This window comes from Agelaius phoeniceus, chromosome 2 (assembly GCF_051311805.1).
Source record: "Agelaius phoeniceus isolate bAgePho1 chromosome 2, bAgePho1.hap1, whole genome shotgun sequence".
In the NCBI taxonomy this organism is placed as follows: domain Eukaryota; kingdom Metazoa; phylum Chordata; class Aves; order Passeriformes; family Icteridae; genus Agelaius; species Agelaius phoeniceus.
Genome location: NC_135266.1, coordinates 70090740 through 70113689, shown reverse-complemented (window position 1 = coordinate 70113689; position 22950 = coordinate 70090740). Strand labels below are relative to the sequence as shown.

At 43.5% G+C, this 22950-nt stretch overlaps 1 protein-coding gene across 1 annotated transcript in view; it reads right to left on the bottom strand.

Moving 5' to 3' along the window:
* Positions 1-15497: 15497 nt before the first annotated feature.
* Positions 15498-22950, bottom strand: part of UBL3 (ubiquitin like 3) — a 55970-nt gene continuing 48517 nt past the window's right edge. The window contains exons 3-5 of the mRNA XM_054628296.2: positions 21923-22009; positions 17664-17741; positions 15498-17260 (exon numbers count right to left, since the gene is read on the bottom strand). Of these exons, the coding sequence (XP_054484271.1) occupies positions 17208-17260; positions 17664-17741; positions 21923-22009 (218 nt within the window). The 3' untranslated portion in view covers positions 15498-17207. The remainder of the gene's footprint in view (positions 17261-17663; positions 17742-21922; positions 22010-22950) is intronic.

Below are 22950 nucleotides of genomic sequence, written 5' to 3'. Positions count from 1 at the left end.
CCAGCTCCACGTTGCAGGCAGTGGTTTTCCTGTGGCTGGCAGAGGAAGAAATGACAGATTTCCTCAAGAACTGGGTCCAAAATCTTATCACAGCAGAAGTCACGTCCTGTTTCCCACCACTGTCCCCAGCTGGCAGCTCCAGAGGGAGGCAGGCATCTCCACGTGCTGCTGTCCTGCCCCCAGCTCCTTGTGTGGCCATCAGTGGATCACACTAGCCATGGATAGCTCAGCTCACACTCCTGCCTTCCCCCTCTGGGTCTCCAGACCTGTCACCCATGCAGCCATCCATCACTCTTAACATCACCTGTATGATCTTCCCCCTGCTGGGAGCGACACCTGCCTGGCAGGTTGAGGTAGAGTTGGTCAGTGGCATCAGAAGCTGCTGAGGGCAAGCAGACCCAGCTTGGGTGCCTGGCTGGTGAGACAGATGCCTTGTGTGAGTTTATGGACCTCATTTCCTCAGAAATCTAAGCTAAAATTAAGTGTTTGTGCCATGAGAGCAGTGGTTTCTAGGAAGATGTGAAGAGGTAGCTCTGGGCTCACTGCATGTCCTGGGAACTGAGAGCAAAAGGTCAAATACATATATCCAGCAATAAAGATCTCCTGTTAGCAAAGACTTTCTTATTTCTATGGCTGACAAAGACAATCCATCCCCAAGCACAGAAGCAGAGTCACAGAAAATAAGGATGGAAAAGCCTTTAAACAGGAGTTCAGCCTCCTGCTCCTCAGTGGCACCCACGGCCCCAGCCCAGCCCCAGAGTGGGGGTGTCTGACTGCTGCCCACTGACTCTGCACCCACCCTCCCTCCACACTTCTGGTGGCTTGGGGAACCTTCCAGAGAGATCCTGGTGGCCAGCAGGCCCTTCACTCATACAGCCTGGATCACAGCTCACCTACTGCCCAAGCTTGCTCAGCCTCTTTGAAAAAAGTCAGTTAAACCTTATTTAGTTAAGCCTCCCTTGCAGAAAAAGCCATGCTCCATCTGAGTCCAGGACACATCCTGTTCTGCCATTTTTATCCAACTTATTTGGGAGAGGAGGGCACAAGTGGCCCAGAGTAGTCAGGCTGGGGTTCAAGGCTCATCCATTCCTTTGTAAGGGACAGCACTGCTGCCTGCCAGGCTCATGCCAGGTGTCATCTGTGGGATGTTTCTGACTTCAGGAGAAGAGCAGAGTGATCGTTCTCTTGCCCTGTTTCCTTCTGCTCTGTCTGGCAGTGGGCACAGCAAAACACCACCAACCACATGCAGGTGGTGCCCAGCCCAGGGACCCCAGGGCTCTCTGCAGCTGTAGCTTTCTGATTTTCTCCCCTCACCCCCCCTTGCCAGGACAGAGAGGGACACTCAAGGTCAAGGTGCTTCCTGAAGAGCACACCTACAGCACACACAGCAAAAATGAGCAGGGCCCAGGGGAAACAGCCCATCACCTCTACCCCAAGGGTAACTTATGACAACATCCCCTTTTCTCCTTGGAGGAAGGCACAGAAGGCTTTGCCCTACAAGGTGATGACAGCCTTTTAGCTCTATGGCACTAAAAGAGATTGAAAAGCAAATTAAAAAATACCATTAAGAGACATGAACAAGACCAGCATCTCCTGTGTCCAGCCACAGGGTCAATAGGCCAGTGCAGGAAGAGGGATGCTGGGATGCTGGGGCCATGCCAGCAGCAGCAGGCAGGGAAGGAGCCAGAAACCCCTCTGAAACTTGCTTCTGGCAACCTCAGTTCAGTGAAGCCTGTTCAGGAGCCCAAATGCCTTCTTTTCTTCAGAGCTCAGCTGTGGCTCTGCACCACTGCACAGAGATCAGTCTGAACAAAATGTACTTTAAAAATAGATGGGCAAAACCCAGGGGTGGTTCCTCAGGCAGGGAAGGGGCCACTGTTCCTCCCTCCTTTGCTTTCCTGCAGCCAGCATGCTGAGAGCTGCTGGGGATTTGTGCAGCCTCCCCTTTTTGTCTCTCTGCAGGCTGCTGGTGCTCAGGAGGCAGCGGCACAGTGCAGAGGAACAGGGAACAGTTCCCTGCAGCCACCACAGCCAGCCATGCCCTTCTCTGCAGGCAGAGCATCCACAGCCAAGCTGCCCTTCTGATCTGTAGCAGTCTCTGCCACCATGAAATAGCCAACAAAATAAACTTTTGCATATAAGCAAAATACCAGGATGAATTTCCTCCCATTTTCTCCCTCTTCTTCGTGGTTTATAGGAGGTGAAGCACATGCTGTACCCTGACACTCATGTGCTGCCTTCAGGATGCTCTCCCATGGCAGGAATAGCCCATCTGTCAGGGCCAGACAAGGGCACACTGACAGGCTTTCTGTGTTCCTGAAACCACAAAAGAACACACACTCTCTGCCAGGAGTCCTCGTTGGCTCCTGTGGAAACCCAGGGACACCAGAAAATGGAAGTGGCTCTGTTAAATGACAGGGACAAGGGGAAATTTCCTGGTGTTCAAGCAGAAGCCTCAGCTGAGGGATTTTGCTTTTCAGCCAGATTTTCACCTGACTGCAGCCATCCTCCTGGCTCCCCCTATGACACGAATCTCAGTCAGCATCTCACTCCTGTAATTGGAGAATTATGTCAATTATGAAGGTGAGGGAAAATTTTTAAGCTTGCAGATGCCAGGACAGCCTCCTGGAGACAATCTCTCACCACACAGCCAATGCCTGTGGCTCAGGAAGCCTTCTGCATCAAGGATGAAATTCACCCCTAGGAGAGACATGCCAGAACAATCCTATGTGTGCACACATGGTCCGTGGTTGGAGAAGGGCCAGGGCTGAGTTATTGTCCTGGTTTAGGGCCATAAAGCCACCCTAGGACAGCTATCCCCACTCATCCCCTGCTGCCTGGTTTGGAGGTGCCTCTGGGGCTGTCTGAGCACACTGGGGCTCAGGGCTGCAGCAGTGGGAAGCTGCTCTCTCTGTCCCTGAAATTCCACCACGAGTGGCTCTGCTGCAGAAACTGCTGTGAAATAGATGCATTTCTTTTTTCCCTTTCCTTACAAGCAGACAAAGAAACCATTTGATCCTGTGTAAACTGTGGTGTGTGCCACCTGCCCCAGTCCCTGTCCCTGCTGTGGAGCCTGGGAGCAGCACTGCAGGTCCTGGCAAGGGCAGGGAGCTGAGGGGGAGGCAGCAGCCCCTGGGATGGGGCGCACACCCAGGGGGAACTGAGAGGAGCTCAGGAGGGTTTTCCCCAGGCATTCCATGAACATTATATCAAGGTATAATCTAAAGTCATCCAAAATCCAAAAGCTCAGAATCCAACGGAAGCAGTAGCCAAAACACCTTAAAGGGAGTAAAAGTGTCCTCAGTCCCTCTACTGCCCGCTGCAGGATGGTGCAGCAGGGACTGGGAGTGCAGCACAGCCAGGGACAGGAGGGGCATCCAGCACTGCCCCCACCTGTACCTTCCAAAATAAACACTGGATTTCCACTGCATGGGCTCGTAGTGAAGGCTAGGAATACTTTCAGTCAATTGTAAAGAAGGTTTTTTCATTCATCAGGAATTGCATTCCTGTTATGCCACCAATGGCAAATGGTGATATGGCAGGGGCTGGAGTGGCAGCATGAATTGCAGCTTCCAGGGAGTGGGCTTTGCTGTGACAAAGGAGGAAAATGCTTTTGAACCAGCAAACTGAGCTGGGGCATGGGAATTCGAAGGTTTCTTTCAGTGCACCCAGCTCAACTGGCAAAGCAACAAACTCAGCAGTCTGCAGCAAGAGCAGTGAAGCCATGGCAGATAAATGATCTCAGAAGGACAGGAAGGAATGTATTGATTTAGGGGCTTGGAGACGACTTTCATGCAGAGGATGCACAGGAAAGCCTGGGCTGTTTAGCAGAACCTGTACCTTTTTTTTTTTTTTTGAAACTATGAGATATCTGCCAGAGGAAAAAATGGCCTGGACAGGAAACAAACTGCCTCCTACTCCTGTCTCATTACCTATGTATTTTTTTGGCAGAATCACCTGAATTGGAGACACTGTTAAATGTAAGAGAGAAAATAAATTACCCTTTTCAGACTGACCTTTCTTGCATTTACCTTGATATGGATTGCCTGCCTCACTCCAATCTGGAAGGCAAAAGCTTTTAAGTATGCAGGGGTCCTCATCACCTGCCATCCTTCCAGGCAGGGCCAGAGAGAGGCTTTATCCTCCTCTTGCGCCCTGCTTGCACATCACTGTTTTCCTTTTCTGTCCCCACTGAGCCTCCTCAGAGGATGCTGCAGCTATTCCTGCTCCTCCCATCCTCCCCAGGGCCACTTCAAAGGGCAGGACTGCTTTTTCCATAGTGACAACCAGTTTTGTATTTCTACCTGGTTTATAAGCAAGAAGGTTTCTGGGAAAAGTTATGAGTAAATAGCTTTTGGAGCAATCAGCCGCATTATTTAGTATGACTGCTCACACTGGAGCCGTTTCTAATGGAAGTATCTCTGGGGTTTTTTGTAATTGTCAGGAAACCATTTGGAAGTAGATACACACCAAACAAGGCAGGAGCTGCGGCACGTGTGAGAGGGGAAGTAATGCACCAGGCTATAATTTGTAGCTCCAACCATGGTTCAGCAATTTGTTCATCTTGAGACCCTTGGATACTTGTGGCAGGGGCCTCAGGAGGTCTTTAGTCCACCCTGCTGCCCAGAGCAAGGTCAGCTTTGAGACTGGACAGGTGCCTTCTGTTGCCTCCTCCAGGTAATTGGTTAACAATGCTCAACAGGACAGGTGCCCACGGTGGCCCCTGGCACCCTCCTTACTGGGCTGTGGGTAGAGCACAACCCATTACCCTCTGATCATCTACACAGGTTTTGCTTCTACTCTTTAACACGGCAGAGAGTTGGAAGAGGATGGTAAATTTGAAAAGCTGGTCTCTTGTGGCGCTACTAATTTCTCCTCTCTTCACAAATTTTGTCCTCTTCTCAGTAATTATTTAGAAGTGTGCTAACACTAGTCTTTGTGAGATCAGTAGCTTGCTTTTGCAAAGAGCAGACATGATAAAGATTAGGAGGAGCGAAACAGAACCTGTGAAGTGGTGCTGTAATAATCTAGGCAGAGAAAAGTGTCCTCAGGTGCCATCCATGGCTGCATCTGCACCATGGGCAGAGCAAAACAACAAGCCACCAAGGGAAATCTGCTCTCTCCTTCTAGCCCCTTGCAGGAAGTCCTCAAATGAAAACTGTGGGAGGGGAAGATTGATCCAGCCTGCTGACTTACTCAGATATCCAGGGGGATCTTCCTCCCAGAGGGACTTGACTCTGATCTCGGAAAGGACAGAGATATCCTGTATTCAGAAAAGGGACAAAGTCTTTCACTAGGAAACTTCCATCAGAGCTCTCACCATGTTTGGTATACGGGCCAAATGCAAAGTAATGACTGGAGTCAACAGAAAACTTTCCATGAGCTTCTCTAGGAACAAGAGGAGGCCACATTTCTCAGTACCTTTTTCTTTTTGCTACTCCTCTCTATTGGCAGTCCTTGGAGACCAGCCAAGTTTGCTTCCTGTGCTCCTCATTTTTCAGCACACACCTAAAAATCAATAGCCTTGCACTGGCTGCTTCTGTTAGTGCATTACCATTTCCTGCAACAAGGATAGCTTGACAAAATGAAGTCTCAGCTAATTAAAGACTGTAAAACGAGTTGTGTTGACAACTGGGTCTCCAGCACTCTGTAAGCCATTTCAAACGATTTCTTCTGGAGGAGATTCTGAAAGATCTTAGCTCTTTTATGAGTCCTTTTGCAGTTGCTACTCCTGTGTGGTGCTCAGGTAGGACTGTCCATTAGGAGTTGCTTTGATTTTAAGGATGCAAGTGTAATCCAGGTTCAATGGGCTGTAAGCCCTTTGCATTGCTGTTGACACAAAGGCACTGAAGGCTCCATCCACATGCAAATTTCCCATCTGTTAATGCTGAAACCTCCCTCATGACACATGCAGTCCTTCATGTAAATGAGCATCAGCCTTTCTGATTTCCAAAATGTTTGCAGCAGAACAGGTGCCTGCTGAGAGAACAATACACGATTGCCAAACCAAATCGCTCCCGAGAGCTGACCAAGGAGCCTTTGAAGGGAAGGAAAGGAAACTGTGCAGCAATTTTCAGTTTGCTGATAAATCCCAGGGTAGTCTGGGCAGAGGAAGACGGAACAAGATCTATCTGACAGCTGTAGCTCTCCAACAGTCCAGTTAGGCTTGACAGATTTAACAGACCAGTTTGCACAGCAGCATCATGGAACACATGAGCTTCGAGTACTCCAATAAGGTGGACCCTCAGGTTTCCAGACAGGTGCAAAAAAGCACTGAGGGACCAACACACAGTGAAGCTGAATAGGGCAAAGTCAGTGCAAGCTCCTTTATCGTCTGCCCTTTCCCTAACAGGGATATTATGTCAGCTTAGAGTTGCATTAACTTGCTCAGAGAAAAATCTCTCTTCCCTCCTTCTAAACACATGGTGAATGCAATCCTGCAGCTTGGCATAAGACAAATGCAAAAAGCCCAAAAGAGACAATGTGCTGGAAGAGGAATCTAAGAGAGTGGCTGAGAAGCAGCTGCTGGTGAGAGCAGACAGCCCTCTGCTTTGGTCCCCAGTGTTCCCACATGTTCATTTGCACCAGCCCAAAATCAGGCAGCACGTGAGGCACCTGCACACCAGCCCACCTTCCCATCCATAGACTAAAGCCTTTTCTATTTGGTCTTGGAGTACAGCAGCCTTATTTCCTCCTTCCCTGTGTGATGTGTGGGATGCAGCTCTCAGCTGTTTTTGCTGAGCCTTCCCTGTGATTGCTTAGTAATGACTGCACTAGCAGAGCAGCTATTGCTCTGCACACAACTGCATCATAAAGATGCCTACCTCATAGGAGGAAAGGAGATTGATTCCTGCTGCTGCAGCAGCTTGGCCAACCAAATCCTGTAGCTGGCACGTAAAAAAAGAGCATATAAGTACACAGATCACTGGTACAGGATCTATGCAGAGACACAAATTGGGGAATTATTATAGAGTTTTTCTAAAGAAGTTCAGAGGCTTGCCCATTCACAGTTTCTTGAAAGCACCAGAAAACCTGGCAGCCTCATCCAAGGTGTGATTGAGAGCTGGAGGTGGTGACCTCTGCCTCTGTCCCTGCTCCTGCCAGCAGTCCCAAGAGGGAGCAGTGATGGAGTAGCCATAAGGAGAAAATACTTCTCACTACAGCAGGACTGATGGTCCAGCATTACCAAGATGTCACATCACCCAGAAAGGTGATTTTTCATGTTGATCAAGTGAATTCAGTGCTCAAAAGAGGTGTAAAGAAGGGACAGGAAAAGAAGAGATTTTTGTTGAATCAGATGGCAACATCCTGCCTGGATTTTCAGTCTAGAAATGAATAATAGCATCTATTACAAGCTTCTGCACTTTTAGTCTTTTACAATTCTTTTTTTCAAGTTTTCAGTAGAAAAATACTGTTTTCATTACAAAACTAGGACCAAAAGTCAAGCTACTTTTACAGTACTGTAAAGGTGACAAAAAGGGCCTGCTCTGGAAATTATTCTTTGGTGAGACCTTATTTTCACCCTTAAGAAAATATCAGTAAGCACAAATACCCTGATGCAGGAATGGCAGCAGGTACAGGAGGGAAAGTCCTGACCTGCAGGTGCTGTAAGCGCCTTGTCAGGACCTGACACAAATGTCGGATGAAAAGCCACGGCCTCAGCTCCCCTCACCAGTCACTTCTGTGCTTCCTGACAAAACCAGCTCATCTCCCTTGGAGCATTTCTTAACACAAAGCTCTTTTCAGCAGTAGAAACTGTACTTCTGTAAAGAAACAAGCTGGAGAACTGCAGCTGTAATGAGCTATCAGATGTCGGAATTCAGCACCTGTATCCAGGGATCGATAACAGCCTCAATATGACAGTCTGCAAAATCCCAAAGTGCTGGAAGCAGCATTATTTACAAGCAGCCTTTCGTTGCTGATGCCAGACACTGCAGTAGCCTGCTTGCTTCCCCAGCTGAATGGCACTCAGCCTTTTTCCTCCTCTTCCATTACCGTGCTGCCTTTCACCTTGGAAACTGGCATCTCTGACAGCAATGCTGCTTCAGGGGAGTTGAACCTATGATCCCTTTCCCGTTCCACAAATACTTTGTTTCAGCTTTGGCTCACAAGCCTTTTGACTGATTTGGCCTGATGGTGCAGTTGGGGATGCCCACATTGCTAATTTAAACCTCCTCACGCGGGTGAGCAGGGCTGAGGCAGCTCCACCCCGCAGCTGCCGGGCCCCTTCTCTCCTCCCACACCGGTGCCAGGCTGGCTGGGGCTGCCCCAGACTCCCTGGCCCCACACAAGGCCAGGAGCTCCGGAGGGCTATCGAGTTCCCTTGTCTTCTCGCTCAGCAGATAATAAGCTTCACTCTGGGATTTTGCAGATCCCGTTGGCTGTCTTCAAAGAAACATCTGGCGAGTCAGGGATTATTCATCCCAGGGGGTAGGAACTGAGCCACTCACATTTAAATTGCTCTCCGTGTCTGAAAAGGTGAGCTGTTGAACGCCAATTGTGCCGTGCTCTCAGAAGCTTCATTATCTCCAGGCTCTCCTGTTTTGCCCTAATCCACCGACACAGAAATGTCTCATCTCCATTTTTCATTTTTTCATCTGAGAAAGGAGAGGTTTCTCTCCAGGTTATGGAATCAGCCTACAGGGACCAGAGGAACCAGTCGGGTTTTTCCTGGCAGCAGTGATATTTCACTCTAAGAAGCATGAGAGGAATCTCCCTGTTTGCTGTCTGTGGCCAACTCTTCCCTCTTGGAGCACAGGGGAATACCTACACCTGCCCTCCAGGCAGCTGTTTCCAGCAGAACTCTTACCAGAGCTGACTAACTTCTGCACACTGGTTCCCCTTTCCAGGAAACAGGACAAAAGTTCTTTACTGAATCAAAGGGAAGCTGAGTTAGAGATTTAGATACCACAACACCAACCCAACATCTTTAAGACCCACAGGCTCCCTCGAGCAGCCTGTGAACTTGTGCATGCAAGCCTTGCCACAGCCCTACATCACTGCTGGCCCAGCCCTCCTCAAAGGCAGGGTGGGTGTTTGGCACCTACACAGGCAACAAGCCACCGCACCTTCAAGCTGCCTTAATTTCCAGAGGTAAGGAGAGGCTTCTAAGTGCCTGGCTGCAGTCTCCAGGGCTTAACTATTAACTTTCAGGAGAGAAAGGACAGCCAGGCACATATATGATCTAACAGGACCAAAAGCCTCCTCAGGCTTTTAACAAGCAGGCAGAAGAAACTGTGTCTTTGGAGATGAAACCCTGACAGCCCTGAAGCCCAGGGGAAGCTGCCAGGCCAATGAGGCAAAAGGAAAGCAACAGGCTTAGGCCTGGCACCCTGCAAGACCTTCTGGAAGCTCAGATCCCCCCATCCCACTGGTGGCAGCACCTTCAGGGAGCTCATGGGAGCATTTAATTCCTGAGGGGTTACCAGCTCAGGTGTGGGTGCTGGATCTGGGAATGAGGGGGGCAGTGAGGCTGCTCCCTGCTAGTCAGGCTGAGCCATGCAAGGTCAACGTGGTGATCGAGGTCGCTTCTCGAAAGGGGCTGGGGCACAGATGAGCAGTTGTGCAGCCATGGGGAGCTGGCAGAAGTGATCTGCCCTGACTGCATGTCCCCAGAGGCTCTCCAAGGACAGGGCTGCCTTGGGCTGTCCCAGCCCTGCAGTAACATCCCAGCCTCCCAGCCGGGAGCTCAGGATTATTCTGATCATGGCAGACCTTGAGATGGTAAAAGGCACTGGCAGCTGAGCAGCCCCCAGGCGAGTTCCTCCCAGGGCAGCTCGGGGTGCTGAAGCCAGGCCCTGTGATCCCAGCTCTGGTCCACTGTGACAGGGAGCTCCAGCAGCAGAGAAGAACAGGGCCAGGTCCCAAACCATCCCTGCTGAGCACTCTTCCACTACGTGTTCCCCATGGTCCCCAGAGTAGCCAGCACAGCACTCACCTCTGCAGTAGGGGCAGAGCTCAGGCACATCTGCTCTCCTGGTCAGACGTGGAGAAGCAGCCCAGGAGTTACAGCCTCCCTGCTGCAGGAGGGCCACTAGCTCTCACTGGTTTGGTCACCAGTGAGGTTCACTGCTGCAACACAGACTTACCCAAAGGAAAGAGGCAAATGGAGTTGGGGGCTGGCCAGTGTGGTGAATGGTGAGACTGCACTTTGCTTGGAAGCTCAAAGCATGTTCCTCTCCTCTAGGCATTTCAGACTACCCATCAACAACCAGAGCCATGGAGGAGTCCTGTCTGCAGGCAGGAGAATGATGTGATACTCAAAGACCTTGGTGATGAAGCCAGAGATGGTCATTGCTCAGGGCAAAGAAAAATAGAGCCTGAGGCAGCCTTCATATCTGTTTGTTGAGAGCAGACCCTTCCTTGGGATGCTGTCAGTCATGGTGACAGGAACCAAAAGGTTTGGCTGGCATCACTTCATTAATGCAAGAGTGCAAGAGAAGACTCTTGCCCATTTGCTTTGCAGAGCACCCATCGCATTCACTGACAGACAGCTCAGCTGGACAGTCCCATGGATTTGGTGGAGTGCTCAGTCTGGACACCTGCTGAGTTGCCATACTGACATTTTATGCCACTCAAGACCTTTGTGCTTCTCCTGTCACACAGTGGGCACAGTTGCAGTGACTTCTCACCTGGTGAGGCTGCAGGGCACCCCGGAGCTCCCTGCCAGCTTTACTGCCAGCTCCAGCAGAGCCGTAGCCTTGGGACCACCAGGGATTAATGAGCCTTATTTAGGGACACATGAGCTGCACAAATTAAAGAACTGAAACCCAATCTTTAATTTAGCCAGCACAGGTAACAAACAGATCAAGGTAAGACATACACCAGAATGTATTTCCCTCATTCTGGAAGTCCAATATTAACCATCCAATAAAGAATTGGCTTCCAGTACAATAGATTTTTTAAAACATTAATTTTCCAATCTAACCTCTACAGGCAGTTCCACTCTGTTACTCTGCTCCCTAATGAGTGGTGCAAAGTCCTATTCCCCTTTTTTGCCAGGCAACAACTGAAAGTCCCAAAGTGACAACTTTCCAACCACTTTTGCCTCTCACTCTCAACCTGAGCTGTTTCACCCTTGCAATCACTTGCTGACTGTGGGCAGTGATCAATTCTTTCCTACAGCTGTTCTTTCTTGCATGGATAGCTGCTGGCCAGTTTATTTTCACCAGACATTTAATGGTTGATCCAATGGTAGGTACCTAAAACTTCTCCCATTGTTTCTTCCTGATTTTTAGTTCAATGAAAGTAAAAGGAAAATTGTTGTTTCATCCCACTACTTTGCCTCTATCCAAACAAACAAAATAGTAGTTGAAGAGTATTTTCTGTGAGAAGTGTCAGAACATTTACTACCTATAAATTCAGCATCCTTGGAATTGATAAAACAGGGTGGTTACACGTGGCACTACTCAAGAGGCAGCAGCTTCTGCCCTAAGAACTGTAGTTCACACTCTCTACCAGCTAAAACACAGTAAATTATTCCCTCAAGCCTGCTACAGCACAAACATCTCCTTGACTCTGACCAAAAATTCTTCTCAGGAAGCAGAGGATTTGTAGAGATAAACTCCTGCTGGAGTACATGATATGCTGGCCCTGGGGCTCACATTATGCACTTGCTTGTACATAATGAAGGTGGTAACATGCCAGAAATATGTTTCCCCTCAAAGCTGGGCTCTTCACTGAAAGGTAACACAATTCCAGAGGATAAAAATACTACCTAGTTGGGAGTTTGGCATCACTAATGTTGCTAATTCTGGAAATTCTATCAATTTTCATTGATAAAATAATCCATTTTACTTTTATATCTAGTTCAGCTGTTCTCCTCAAATTACTTCTGGTGGGAGCGAGTGCCATTCATTTAATGAAAAAATGTTTCTATCAAATGTGAATTTGTCACCTCTGCTTTACAAATGTAAAAACCAGGCCTATAAAGCTACAAGACAGAAATAGAAGTTCTCCATCCATTTTGTCTGTGTTAATCATCACTGTAGCTATTTTAACCTCTCATTCTCTTCAATCTCTCTGTAATATTTCTGCTGTCTCACTATTTTTGTTAGCATTTTCAAAATCCTAAGGAAATTGAAATACAAAGCTTGATGGCCAGAATTCAGATTTGGACTGATCCAGGTAATTTCAAAAATAAGAGAATACTTTGCTTTCTCTGCCTATGCCGTCCTTCACATTCCAAACTGCAACTTCCTTTGTCACTGTGATCCACTCCCTGAGCTTGATAATGTATCATTACAGTCTTTTTTTTTCTGTGAGCTGACTTTCATAACCTTCATTATTTTCTATCTCACTAGTCCTTTTCCAGATTAATTAAAAAATCCCAAACCAAATACTTATCAAAAAAAAAAAAAGCAAAAAAAAAGCCAAGTAGAAGTCAACAATAAACTACTGGAAAAACCCAGAGCATAATAAGGGTCTTGTAATTATACAGTCTAGTGTAAGAAATTGGTAAGCAAATTAGCTCACACATTTTAAATCTCTTCACAGGTATGTACATGTGGCACAGAAGGACAAATATGTCTTTATTATACTACTTTATGAGTATTGTTAACAGCTTATTATCATGAACCATATATCACCATCAGCCTCTTGAGTAACAACAAACCTTTTATTGTGCTCTGAAAATTCAAAGCTATGGCCAAGACAGGGTATCTAGGAAGAACCTCAGGACTGCAGCAAAAATAAAGGGGGAAGGAACTCTCCTTTAAGAATCTTAACAGATCTTGGCATTTCCTCTGATTTAGGCACAGAATTCCTCCCGGTTTCAATAGTATATCTGCTGTTAATTGTCTAAATGCCAATTTACACAGGACATATAGCTCAAAATCTGTTCAAGTTTAACCACTTAACATAAAGTTAGCAAGAGAGTTTTAGATGGAGAAGTATATCCATCCATCCATTTGCTTCTTGAAGCAAGATTTGTGTAAGAAATCTAATCAGATCACACACAGAACTACAAAATACATCCCTGGAAAGCAGCAGCAGCAGCAGCCATCCCTGATTTCTAGCTAGCCCAGAAACACCTGCCTGCCTTCTTAACTGTGAAAGAGGAAGTTTTTACAAAGTGCTTATGTTTCTCTTCTAAGTTAAATCATTGTTCCTTCTGTTGCAAATGTGCTAAGGAATGGTAGCCATAAACTGCAGAGATCAGCATTAAATTAATCTTGATGCAGCACCCTAGCAAAGCCTCTAATATTACAGTGGCCACACTTTCTTCCCTCCAGCAGCTGAGCTAATCCCCAGAACTGTTTCCAGAGCCATAATTTTGCTATCCTTTAAGAGAAGTTAGAAGTAGAGCACTTTCATTGCTACCAGATACTACAGAATCACAGAATGGGCCAGGTTGGAAGGCACCCCAGTCGGTCATCTGGTCCAACCTCCCTGCTCAAGCAGGGCCATCCTAGAGCAAATGGCACAGGGTTGCATCCAGACAGTTCTGGAATGTCTCCAGTGAGGAACACTCCACACTCCCTCTGGGCAATCTGCTCCAGTGTGCAATTCCTGATGTTCAGGTGGAACTTCCTGTGCATCAGTTTCTGCCTGTTGTCTCTTGTCCTGTAGCTCAGCACTGCTGAGCAGAGCCTGGATCCATTCTCTTGGCACTCTTCTTTAGACACTTAAAGACACTGATGAGGTCCCACCTCAGTCATCTCTTCCCATGGCTGAACAGGCCCAGCTCCCTCAGCCTTTCCTTGTAAGAGAGATGCTCCAGTCCCTCGCTCATCCGTGCTCTTCTCCACTGCACCAGGAGATCCATGTCTCTCTTGTCCTGAGGAGCCCAGAACTGGACACAGCACTCCAGATGTGCTTCACCAGGGCAGAGTAGAGGGACAGGATCAGCTCTCCCGACCTGCTGGCACTGCTCTTCCATCCTAATCCACCCCAGGACACCAATGCCCTTCTTGGCCACAAAGGCACTGCTCAGGAGCAGCTTGTTGTCCACTAGGACCACCCTAGGTCGTTCTCCACAGAGCTCCTTCCCTCAGCCTGTGCTGGTGCAAGGGGAAGAGCCCTGCATTTGCCTTTGTTGAATTTCAGACCGTTCCTCTCTGCTCATCCCTCCACCCTGCTGAGGTCCTTCTGAAGGGCTGCCCACAATACCATTCCTCTCATGTGTGACGGTTTATAACACACACAATGGTAGAAGAGACAGCTGTAGTCCCTTCATGGTATTTCAGAATAAGAAGGGCTACAGATCATCCTGTCCTTCCCTTCCTTCATGACATCTATTAACTAACGCATAGGGAAAAGATCATTTCCATCTACCAGTGCAAATCAAATGTCAAACTCTTCAGTGTATTATCAGACCATCCAACAGCCTGACCCTGCAAAGACTTAGCTTTAATCTTTTTGGGCTTCTAGTATCCACTTTACTCCCATGAAAGAAGAAGGGAAGCATATGCATGAGCTTTAGCAAGGCTGGGAAATGTGGGACTAAGAGCTACTGCTTTTGTTTTGGCAAATGCACAAACCACAATACAAAGCACACAAGGAAAAAAACACACATCCTTGAGCAATCCCCCCACCCCAGTTTTCCACCCTCCTCACACCACAACAGAAATGCTCTTCCAAGGGCAGAACTCTGACAATTGGTGGGAAAATTCAGGCAACTGTTGTATCCACTTTCTGGAGGAGTCATTTTGGCATGCTTTAAATGCCAGGCAGTATTTAAGGATTTGCTTGGACATGTACATATATGCATCTTATTCACCTTAACAAAAGGGAACTCCACATAATTTGCTACAGAACCTCACCAAATACTTTAAATGGAAGCTTCTGGATTTTCATGTATTTATTCTGTATTAAGTGCCTGGCTACTTTTTCAAACTAGGATTACATCTCATGCATTTGTTTTTCAAAATCAATGCATTTGAAAGATTTGTTTAACTAACTGAACATGTCCTGTCTCAGACCATTTCTTTTTCTTGTGCTGTCATAGCCATTTCCCATCTAATTCTGTGTTACTTGGGTGGTCAGCATTTTGGACAAGGGAAGTCTATCACACTTTTGTCTTTTTAAAGAAGAAGGTTTGTGTCCCTACAGTTTCTTATTTAGCAACCACACTGCAGAGCAGAAGGAAAAGCCCCCTCCCAAGATTCATTTTGGTAATGAGCATACAATGGTGTCATCTCAGTTCCCAGCACCTCAAGGGGAATGTCCGTGCTCTCTGCCATCAGTAAATGAAGACTGCAAAAACTCCCAGTCCAAGCACACGGCTCCTGGGAGGCACACAAGTGTCTGACACAGCTGCACTTTTGCAACTGCTCATGCCCACATTCCTCTTCTACAGAAGAAAGACTTCCAGGCCACTTATGGAGTGAAAAGAAAACAAATATTGAAGTGATAAATCCCATTAGCATTTTTCAGCAAGCTTTGTCCCCCTCCTTTTTAAAAAATAAGTAAAATGGAGTCCTTACTTAATTTCCAGATTAAGAAGTACTATTAAAAGCAGTTCAGGCCCAATTACAACCCTTGAAACACCACTGAAATGCACTACAATATTCTTTTATTTAGTTTACAGAAGAGTCTATCAGTACAGGTTGCAGAAAGAAAATGTTTAGTGCTATTTACAATTTGTTTTAAAACTCTGCTCTATACAAATTTAATTCTGATCAGTATGAACAATATTTTTGTAAATCTACTGCATATAAAGCATTTCATCAAAGCAGTAACAATGAATAAAATAACCTGTTTACATTTGAATGATGCCAATCATTCGGAAAAACGATTACACAGAACATCTGTAAGAGTTGTGGACACTTAAGTACAGAACACAATGTCAACCTGTGACTCAGTTTTTTAAAGGCTAAAGCTATTTATATGGAATATTGTTCTATTATACTACACGCCAATCTATATTTAACTTCTATAGTTATGTATTTTATAAGATTTTTATTAAATATATTCTACACATATTTGTAATTTCACCCAGGAAGAATTCCTCCCCAGTGAAAAAATATAAAATCTTTTATATTTTTTAATTTTTATTTATTTTTATTTTTTACAGGTTTAGATGAAACTAGCTCATGCTTTAGTGCTGTGCAAATTTCTTTAGCATATCAACATTTAAATTATTGATATGAAATAAAAGAATGGCATCCTTTTCAATTATGTATGCCTTCAAAAATCAGCTTCTGATTTTAATACCATTGCAAGCACTAATACCAAATGCAGATTACGTAAAGAAACAAAACTAGTACTATGGCAGAAGATTTTCTTTTTGCTTTTTAAATTTTAATAATTCTTTTGAAATTTCTAATGAGTAAGCATGACACTGAAGTCTAAGGTACAGATGAGAAAAATGACTGAAAAACACCAATTGCCAATATTCAAATACATAAAACTGATTAGTAAATGATGTTTTCTAACATTTATGCACAATAATAAAAGCCTATGAACTACAGGAAACTACCCCTCCCATATTAAGGCTAGGAAATGCACTCTCTGCACTTGTTTGTGCTGTCTGAATAAGCACTCAACTAACACACGATCGGAGTGCACACAGTAACAAAAAAATCAGTTTCATCAGCCCTCTACAGAGTGCTTTTAAATTACAGGCACATAGTATTTTTTCTTTGTTGCAGTGAAAAGATATATAGTTAGACTTGGTTTAGTTAGTATCTGTGCCAGTTTGGCCACCGAGGTTGACTTAGGTAGAATTGACTTAACAGTTTTTCCTTTGATTTGGCCATAAGTGAGATTTGTTTTACTTATTAATATACTACTTTCCAGTGTTGCATTATACATTGTGGGTTATTACTAGATGTCTCAAATATTGTTAGAGATTGTTGAGGAGAAATATACTGTCAACCATATTTAGTGCAAATTGCATCTAGAAAGCTTGACTGGTTAGATCCGGTTAATGCAGATTTTTGTGGTAGCAAAAAGATTCCTGCTATGGAAAAAAACACAAACTTTTCTGGAGACTGAATTCTTTCAAAAAGTGATGTACTGTAAGATTATTCAACAAACAAAAAGGAGGAATTGAAAAAAATAAACAACTAAAGTGTTCATAGATCTTTCACTTTTTTTTTTTTAAAAGACTAATGAGACAGTGTTCGTGTATTATTTCAGTTCCATGGATTTACAGACAGGCTCTTCCTACAGGTGGTTGAAGCAAGGTAGGGCCTCTTCTATTCCAGCAGCATGAAAGACAAAGACTATATTACATCACACTTAGCAGGTAAAGCTAACAGGGTTTACAGGATTACACAGCAATTGCTTTCTCCAGTTTTTTCACGGTTCCTTTGACCTGCAAAGAAGAGGGAAGTTTTACTTACATTCCATTTCTAAAGCAATGAGGCTGTTCTGTGTGAGAGTATGCTTAATGCAAGTCTGTTCTTAATTATTTCCAGTAAAAAAATTATTTCTTGTTATACACATGCATACATAACTGAAAAATAAAGGACTAGTTTTTCACAATAAAAACAAGAACTTTTAAGATCTGAGTAAGTTTCTGCACTATATAAAAATGCTATACAAGAAAGTTAATTTCTTAGTTTTCTACATACACGTAGAAAAGCATTCCATTAACTTCTTCACAAAAGAGCACAAGGGCTTGACTTTTCTCTACTATGAAATACTCAAAGAGCCCATAAGGACCTGACCACTCTGCCATGTATTTGAGTAAGAAACTCCTCTAGTGCCCAGCCTACCTTGAGAGTTTGGTTCTGGCAGTGTCTCTCTAGCCACCAAATGCATCACTGTTGTTTTGCCAAAAGGAAGTTTTAATGCTACAAAAGGAAAAAGGGAGAGTTATTAACACATTATATCAGCCCTTTTTTCTCCAAAATGCCCAGCTGAAATAACTGTAATTTAATTAGCACCTACTCAAAAGTTCATACTGTTACATTTAACTGCTTACTGGTTGAAGTTTGGTAAATAGGGATTCAGGGCATGACAACAGTCACTTAGAACACTGCATTCTTAAAGACATGATACTCCTGCTAGGAAGCTTAGCCTTCCTCTTTTGAGTAAAAAAGTGAAGTGGGCATTCATGCCAAGACTCAGGTGGTTAAGCACTCTTTAATGATAAGGATGCAAAAAATGCAGCCACCAAATTGTTATTCCTGAGATATCAAAACACTGAGCCTCTACAGCAAAACAGATTTTCCTAACACATATTTTGATCCATGACACAGATTTCTTGAAATACAAAATGTCCGCATCTTGCCTTTTAATACTGATCTGTAATATCAGCTGCATGTGAAAAATATAAAATTTAAAGTAGTAGGTCTCACAATGCTGCCTTTGTGAGCTTTAGCAACAAACAAAAATTTAAAATTATGCACAATTCATTCTGCTTGTGTCTGAAACTAAAATGATAATTTCTACATTCCAATTTAAGTATACAAATACACTGAATACTTAGAGTATCTTCCTTGATTGTTTTTCTGAGAAATAAAAGGTCTTCTGGCAAAGTTCTATCCTTCCCACTTTATAGTGGAAAAAAAAGTCAGTGATAAATTTAACAAGAATTTAATCCTTAATACACAAATAATTCTGACTTGAGTAGACTTTGTCCTATCAAACTCAAGCTACAGCTTTTATTTTCACGTAAAGTGAGACGGCATTTTAAGTGAATAAATGAATAAGGAATGGGCAATGAACCTGAAGGCAAATGAAGTAAAAAATGCCTTTCTGTTTTAATCCCTACAGCATAGATTAAAGATTCACCAATAAAAAGCCTCACTACACCACCACTATTAAATCATGTTCATTGCCTACATATTTATTTAAAAAAATGCAAATGATGATTAAAAACACAGGTTCAAACACAGGTGTAAGCACACAAAGTGATACAGAACTCCACAAGATTCTTTGAAGCAGCTGTACTTTGGGAAAAGCCATCTCCATGGAAAGGCAAATCTGAAAGTTGCTTAGTTTACTTGAAGCACTGCCTGTGCCCTGCAACTAGAAGCTATGGATAACTTGAAATCTGACAAAGACAATGCATTTTGGGTACTTGACACTATGATAAAATTGAAAACTTTGACTGTTAATATGCTCTTTGCAAACTCCATGGAAAAGGATTGTGTTCATAACATAAACTCCTGAATTACAAAATAATCACATTAGGAACATCTTTCATAATATCAACACAATTCAGGAGATTTGATTAGTGAGTTGTGGAGATTAACTATTTACAGTAATCAAGTAGTACTGTGCTAATATTTATATTATATATTAGCAGTTTGCACAGTTTACACAAGCTCTTGCTAGAAATTTCCAGCTTCTTGCTTGGAGCACCATGACAGCAACTGAGCAGCCTAACCTATGCTCAGTAATCCTTTCTTGCTCTTCTCTTTGTGCTCTCACCCCTTTCTCTCAGTTTAGCCAATTTGTATTTAATTCCTTTCCCAACTGTTTGATTCCATTGCTGCCTTGTATTTTCTATCATCAGAACTTACTTTTCACCCCCTTTTGGAGTGTGGATGGCATATGGTGAGTTAAACTTCCCTTCACCAGTAAATAAGGAAGCAAATGCTGCTGATTACCATTATCTACCAAGAAATGGAGAACTGTTGATTATGTATTACTTCCCTAATTAATATTATTTGAAATGCAAACTGCAGAACAAATATTTAGCTAAAGGATTAAATTTCCTGTAGGAAGCTGAACAACGGACTCTGCCTTGCTAGCCAAGTCCCCAGCCCTCTGCACAGGCAGGACACAACAAAGCAGTGTGGCTCAAGCACTGCAGGCAGGAGCAGTGCAGAGCTTTACAGAGGTGTCTGTTCCACACTGCTCCCAGTGCCATTAGCTCTGCTGTTCCTGTAGTGACCCGCCATTCAGAGGGCATATCACAAGGGATGATTTATTGAAAATACAGTTTTTCACTCAAAAGCACTTTTTCCTACCAATTTCTCTTTTCTGAGGCATCTTAGTTTATAGGAGTCTTAAATTCATAACACTACACAGACATGTAAGGTAAAAGTGAACAAAAATGGACTCCAGTTAAAAAGAGAAACATCAAACTGTTTCCTTAGAAACTTTTGTTTCACTGGATGATAAAATGATTATCAGCAGGTCCAAATTCCAGTCAATATTTCCTTATCACCTAAAGCAAATATAACACTAAGTGCTATAACTCAGTCAAAGAGAATTGCAGCTAGAAAAGCTTAATGAAAGTTAAGCTAAGTTAAGAAACATAATATAAATATTTTTATTTTAATAAACTCCCCCCTTCACCTCCCTTATAAAGGTAACTAGTTCACTTAAGGTTACCTCTAATGAACAACACAAACTGAAGTAAGAGTCTTTTCAGGCTGTTTCATGAATTCCTGTTCCACTTTCAGCTGTGTAATCTTACTCCTGATAGCTTCATTAGTGCTGAAGTTAAGCCAATGTTTTAGGGATTCTTTTTCTTAAAACAATATAGCAACGAGAATATTTTTGAAAAACACTAATATACATGTAAGATCCTTGGGGTAAAAACATGATGATTAAATCTCAACGCATGAGTGATTAAGAATGAACTAAAATGCCCCGAACCCAAGTAAGTGTTCAAAATTCATAGACCTAAGTTAATGCAAAAGTCAGCAGCATGCAGCTATTATTTTTCAGCTTAATTCATTAAATAATATATTAAATATATTGAACAAATATTCAACATTTTCTCATATTGAGACAAATGTCACTAAATGGAAAAATACTGATGGTGAAGAGCAGCACTCAGTAAAGTGTGAAGTAAATAAATGGCAAAGTAAATCCCAGTTAGCTATCCTTGCCTGGAAATGTAGGGTAAGACTAGCATCTTTAATTGCAGAGATGATCCAAGACTTAACATTTGTCTTTCAACTCTACTCCAACTGCTACTAGCTGCACTCACTGTCACCTGGTAAAAATACAAATTAAAGAGTGAATAAAAATTTCAGAGTTCTTCCAGCTGAGCTGACAATGATCTTGTTTGTATATATAGAAGCATTAAAAATTTATATATGTGGAGAGTAAATCTATAAGTACATCACTAGGCAACACTGGGAATGGTAGAAAGTGAATCAATAGCTATATCATCCCAGTCAATTTTTCATGGAACATCACCATAAATAGTCCAGAAATATTATTTTCAGATTCCTCTTAACTTCAAAATAATTAATTGATGATTTTGAATTGTATTATATTCTCCTTTCTGTACAGCATTCAGGTACCAAACCATATATAATTTGAACATACAAAGTAGAAGCATTAATTTGTTTTTAAACAGGCACAGAATGGAGAGTCTCATATTGTTTAGTCATTGATACAGCTGATATTCCCACCGGCAAATGCTACCTGCAAAAGGAGGGATGACTTAACAAATGTGTGTCACACCTCTATGAAGGGTTCCCACCAAAATGCGTAATCGTGGGGAAACACTTGCCACGAGAGGGCACAGTTGAATTGCATTTCCTTAGCAATCGAAGTGAAGCCATTTACTGTTGTTTTCACATAACTATGCAATTGTATCCCTGGGAGAGCACTGGACAGCAAGAATGCTTCCCCTCATTCTCATTCACAGGGTGTCTCCCTGCGTTGCACGAAGATTTAAAGTATTGTTTGACCAATTATCATAAAGTTTATCAAGCATTTTAAAATACTTCAGATATTTATTAAGTAGCTTGTACTGCAAATGCAGTGTAAGAGAGCTGGAACAAAATATTCCATTTAGAAAGACAACAAATAAAAGCAGCACTACAGTTTCTTTGTGTGAGAGGAGACTTGACTTAGCAGGTGGGACCTCGCAAAGTTTAACAGCTCGTGGTAACAAGATGGAAAAATATGCAATAAAGTACAATGTCACTGTATGCACAAGAACAGCAGTATAAAGCAGGCCATCCTGTGATCTTGAACAATAAAGGAGTATTCACTGAACTGTAAATAAATATCCCCTTTTGCCAAACTGTAACATGTATAATAAAAATCATTTTCATACCTCCTAATGTCACGTTGCCATGAAGAAACCTCCCTTGATAAATAAGCCGCAAGATATTTGGACTGCTGACTTGTTCTTCTTCCCAGTCTGAAAAGAGAGAGAATTTTCACAGTTACATTGTAATAAAAACATCTTTTGTTACTTCTCTCACCTTTACTCAGGAAGAAAATTGGGAAAGGACTCTTGTATAAAACACTGAAGAGAGAACACAGGCTGAAGGTACAGGAAGATAATTCAAGGCCAGCACTCCTGAAGTCTATTCTTGAATCTATTATTTAACCCTGGGCATTGAAACACATAATTTTATGTCTGCAAGTATAAATATTACTGATGTCACAGACTGCAGGATATATTTAGCTGATACACAAGTCCTAAAGAAAATATTTCATACATGCAAATTGCTTCCTGAATCTTGATATCCAGGCCATTCTGAAGCTTCCCAAGCCATACTTCTCATCACCAGCTAATTGACTAGCTGGAGCCGTTCTCCAGCAACGGGAAGCTGCTCTGCACACAGAGCGAGCACGCATGTGATGGGTCACTTGAAACAGGACTCTGAGATCACAGCCCTGAAAAAAGCTCCGGAGGCAGCTCAGCGCAGTTCGATGACGGCCAGATCCAACCAGTTCCATGTCTGGAGGGGGCAGTGACCTGAGCAGCCCCCGACTGCCACCACAGAGCTCTCTCAGAGCACCCACCATTACATTTTAAGGAGCTTCTCCAAGGCCCATCCGTTTTTATGTGTGTTTTTATGTGTTTCAGTGTTTTTATGTAGCAAACAGTGGTTCAAAAAAAAGCAAGCTTGCATTTTCCTATAATGCTTAAGCTATCATAAATAAATTATAAGCTTAAATGGTCTTTCCTACTCTTTTCCCATTCCCTGTCACAATGTGAAGAACAAATAAATATGCACTTTGCTTTCAGAACAAGTATCATAAAGCCTTGAAATGTTGAATTTAAATGGTCTCTCTGGGAATACAGTGTCTTCTGTTTCTTAGATGACCAGATATCTGGCTACAGTTGTTCAC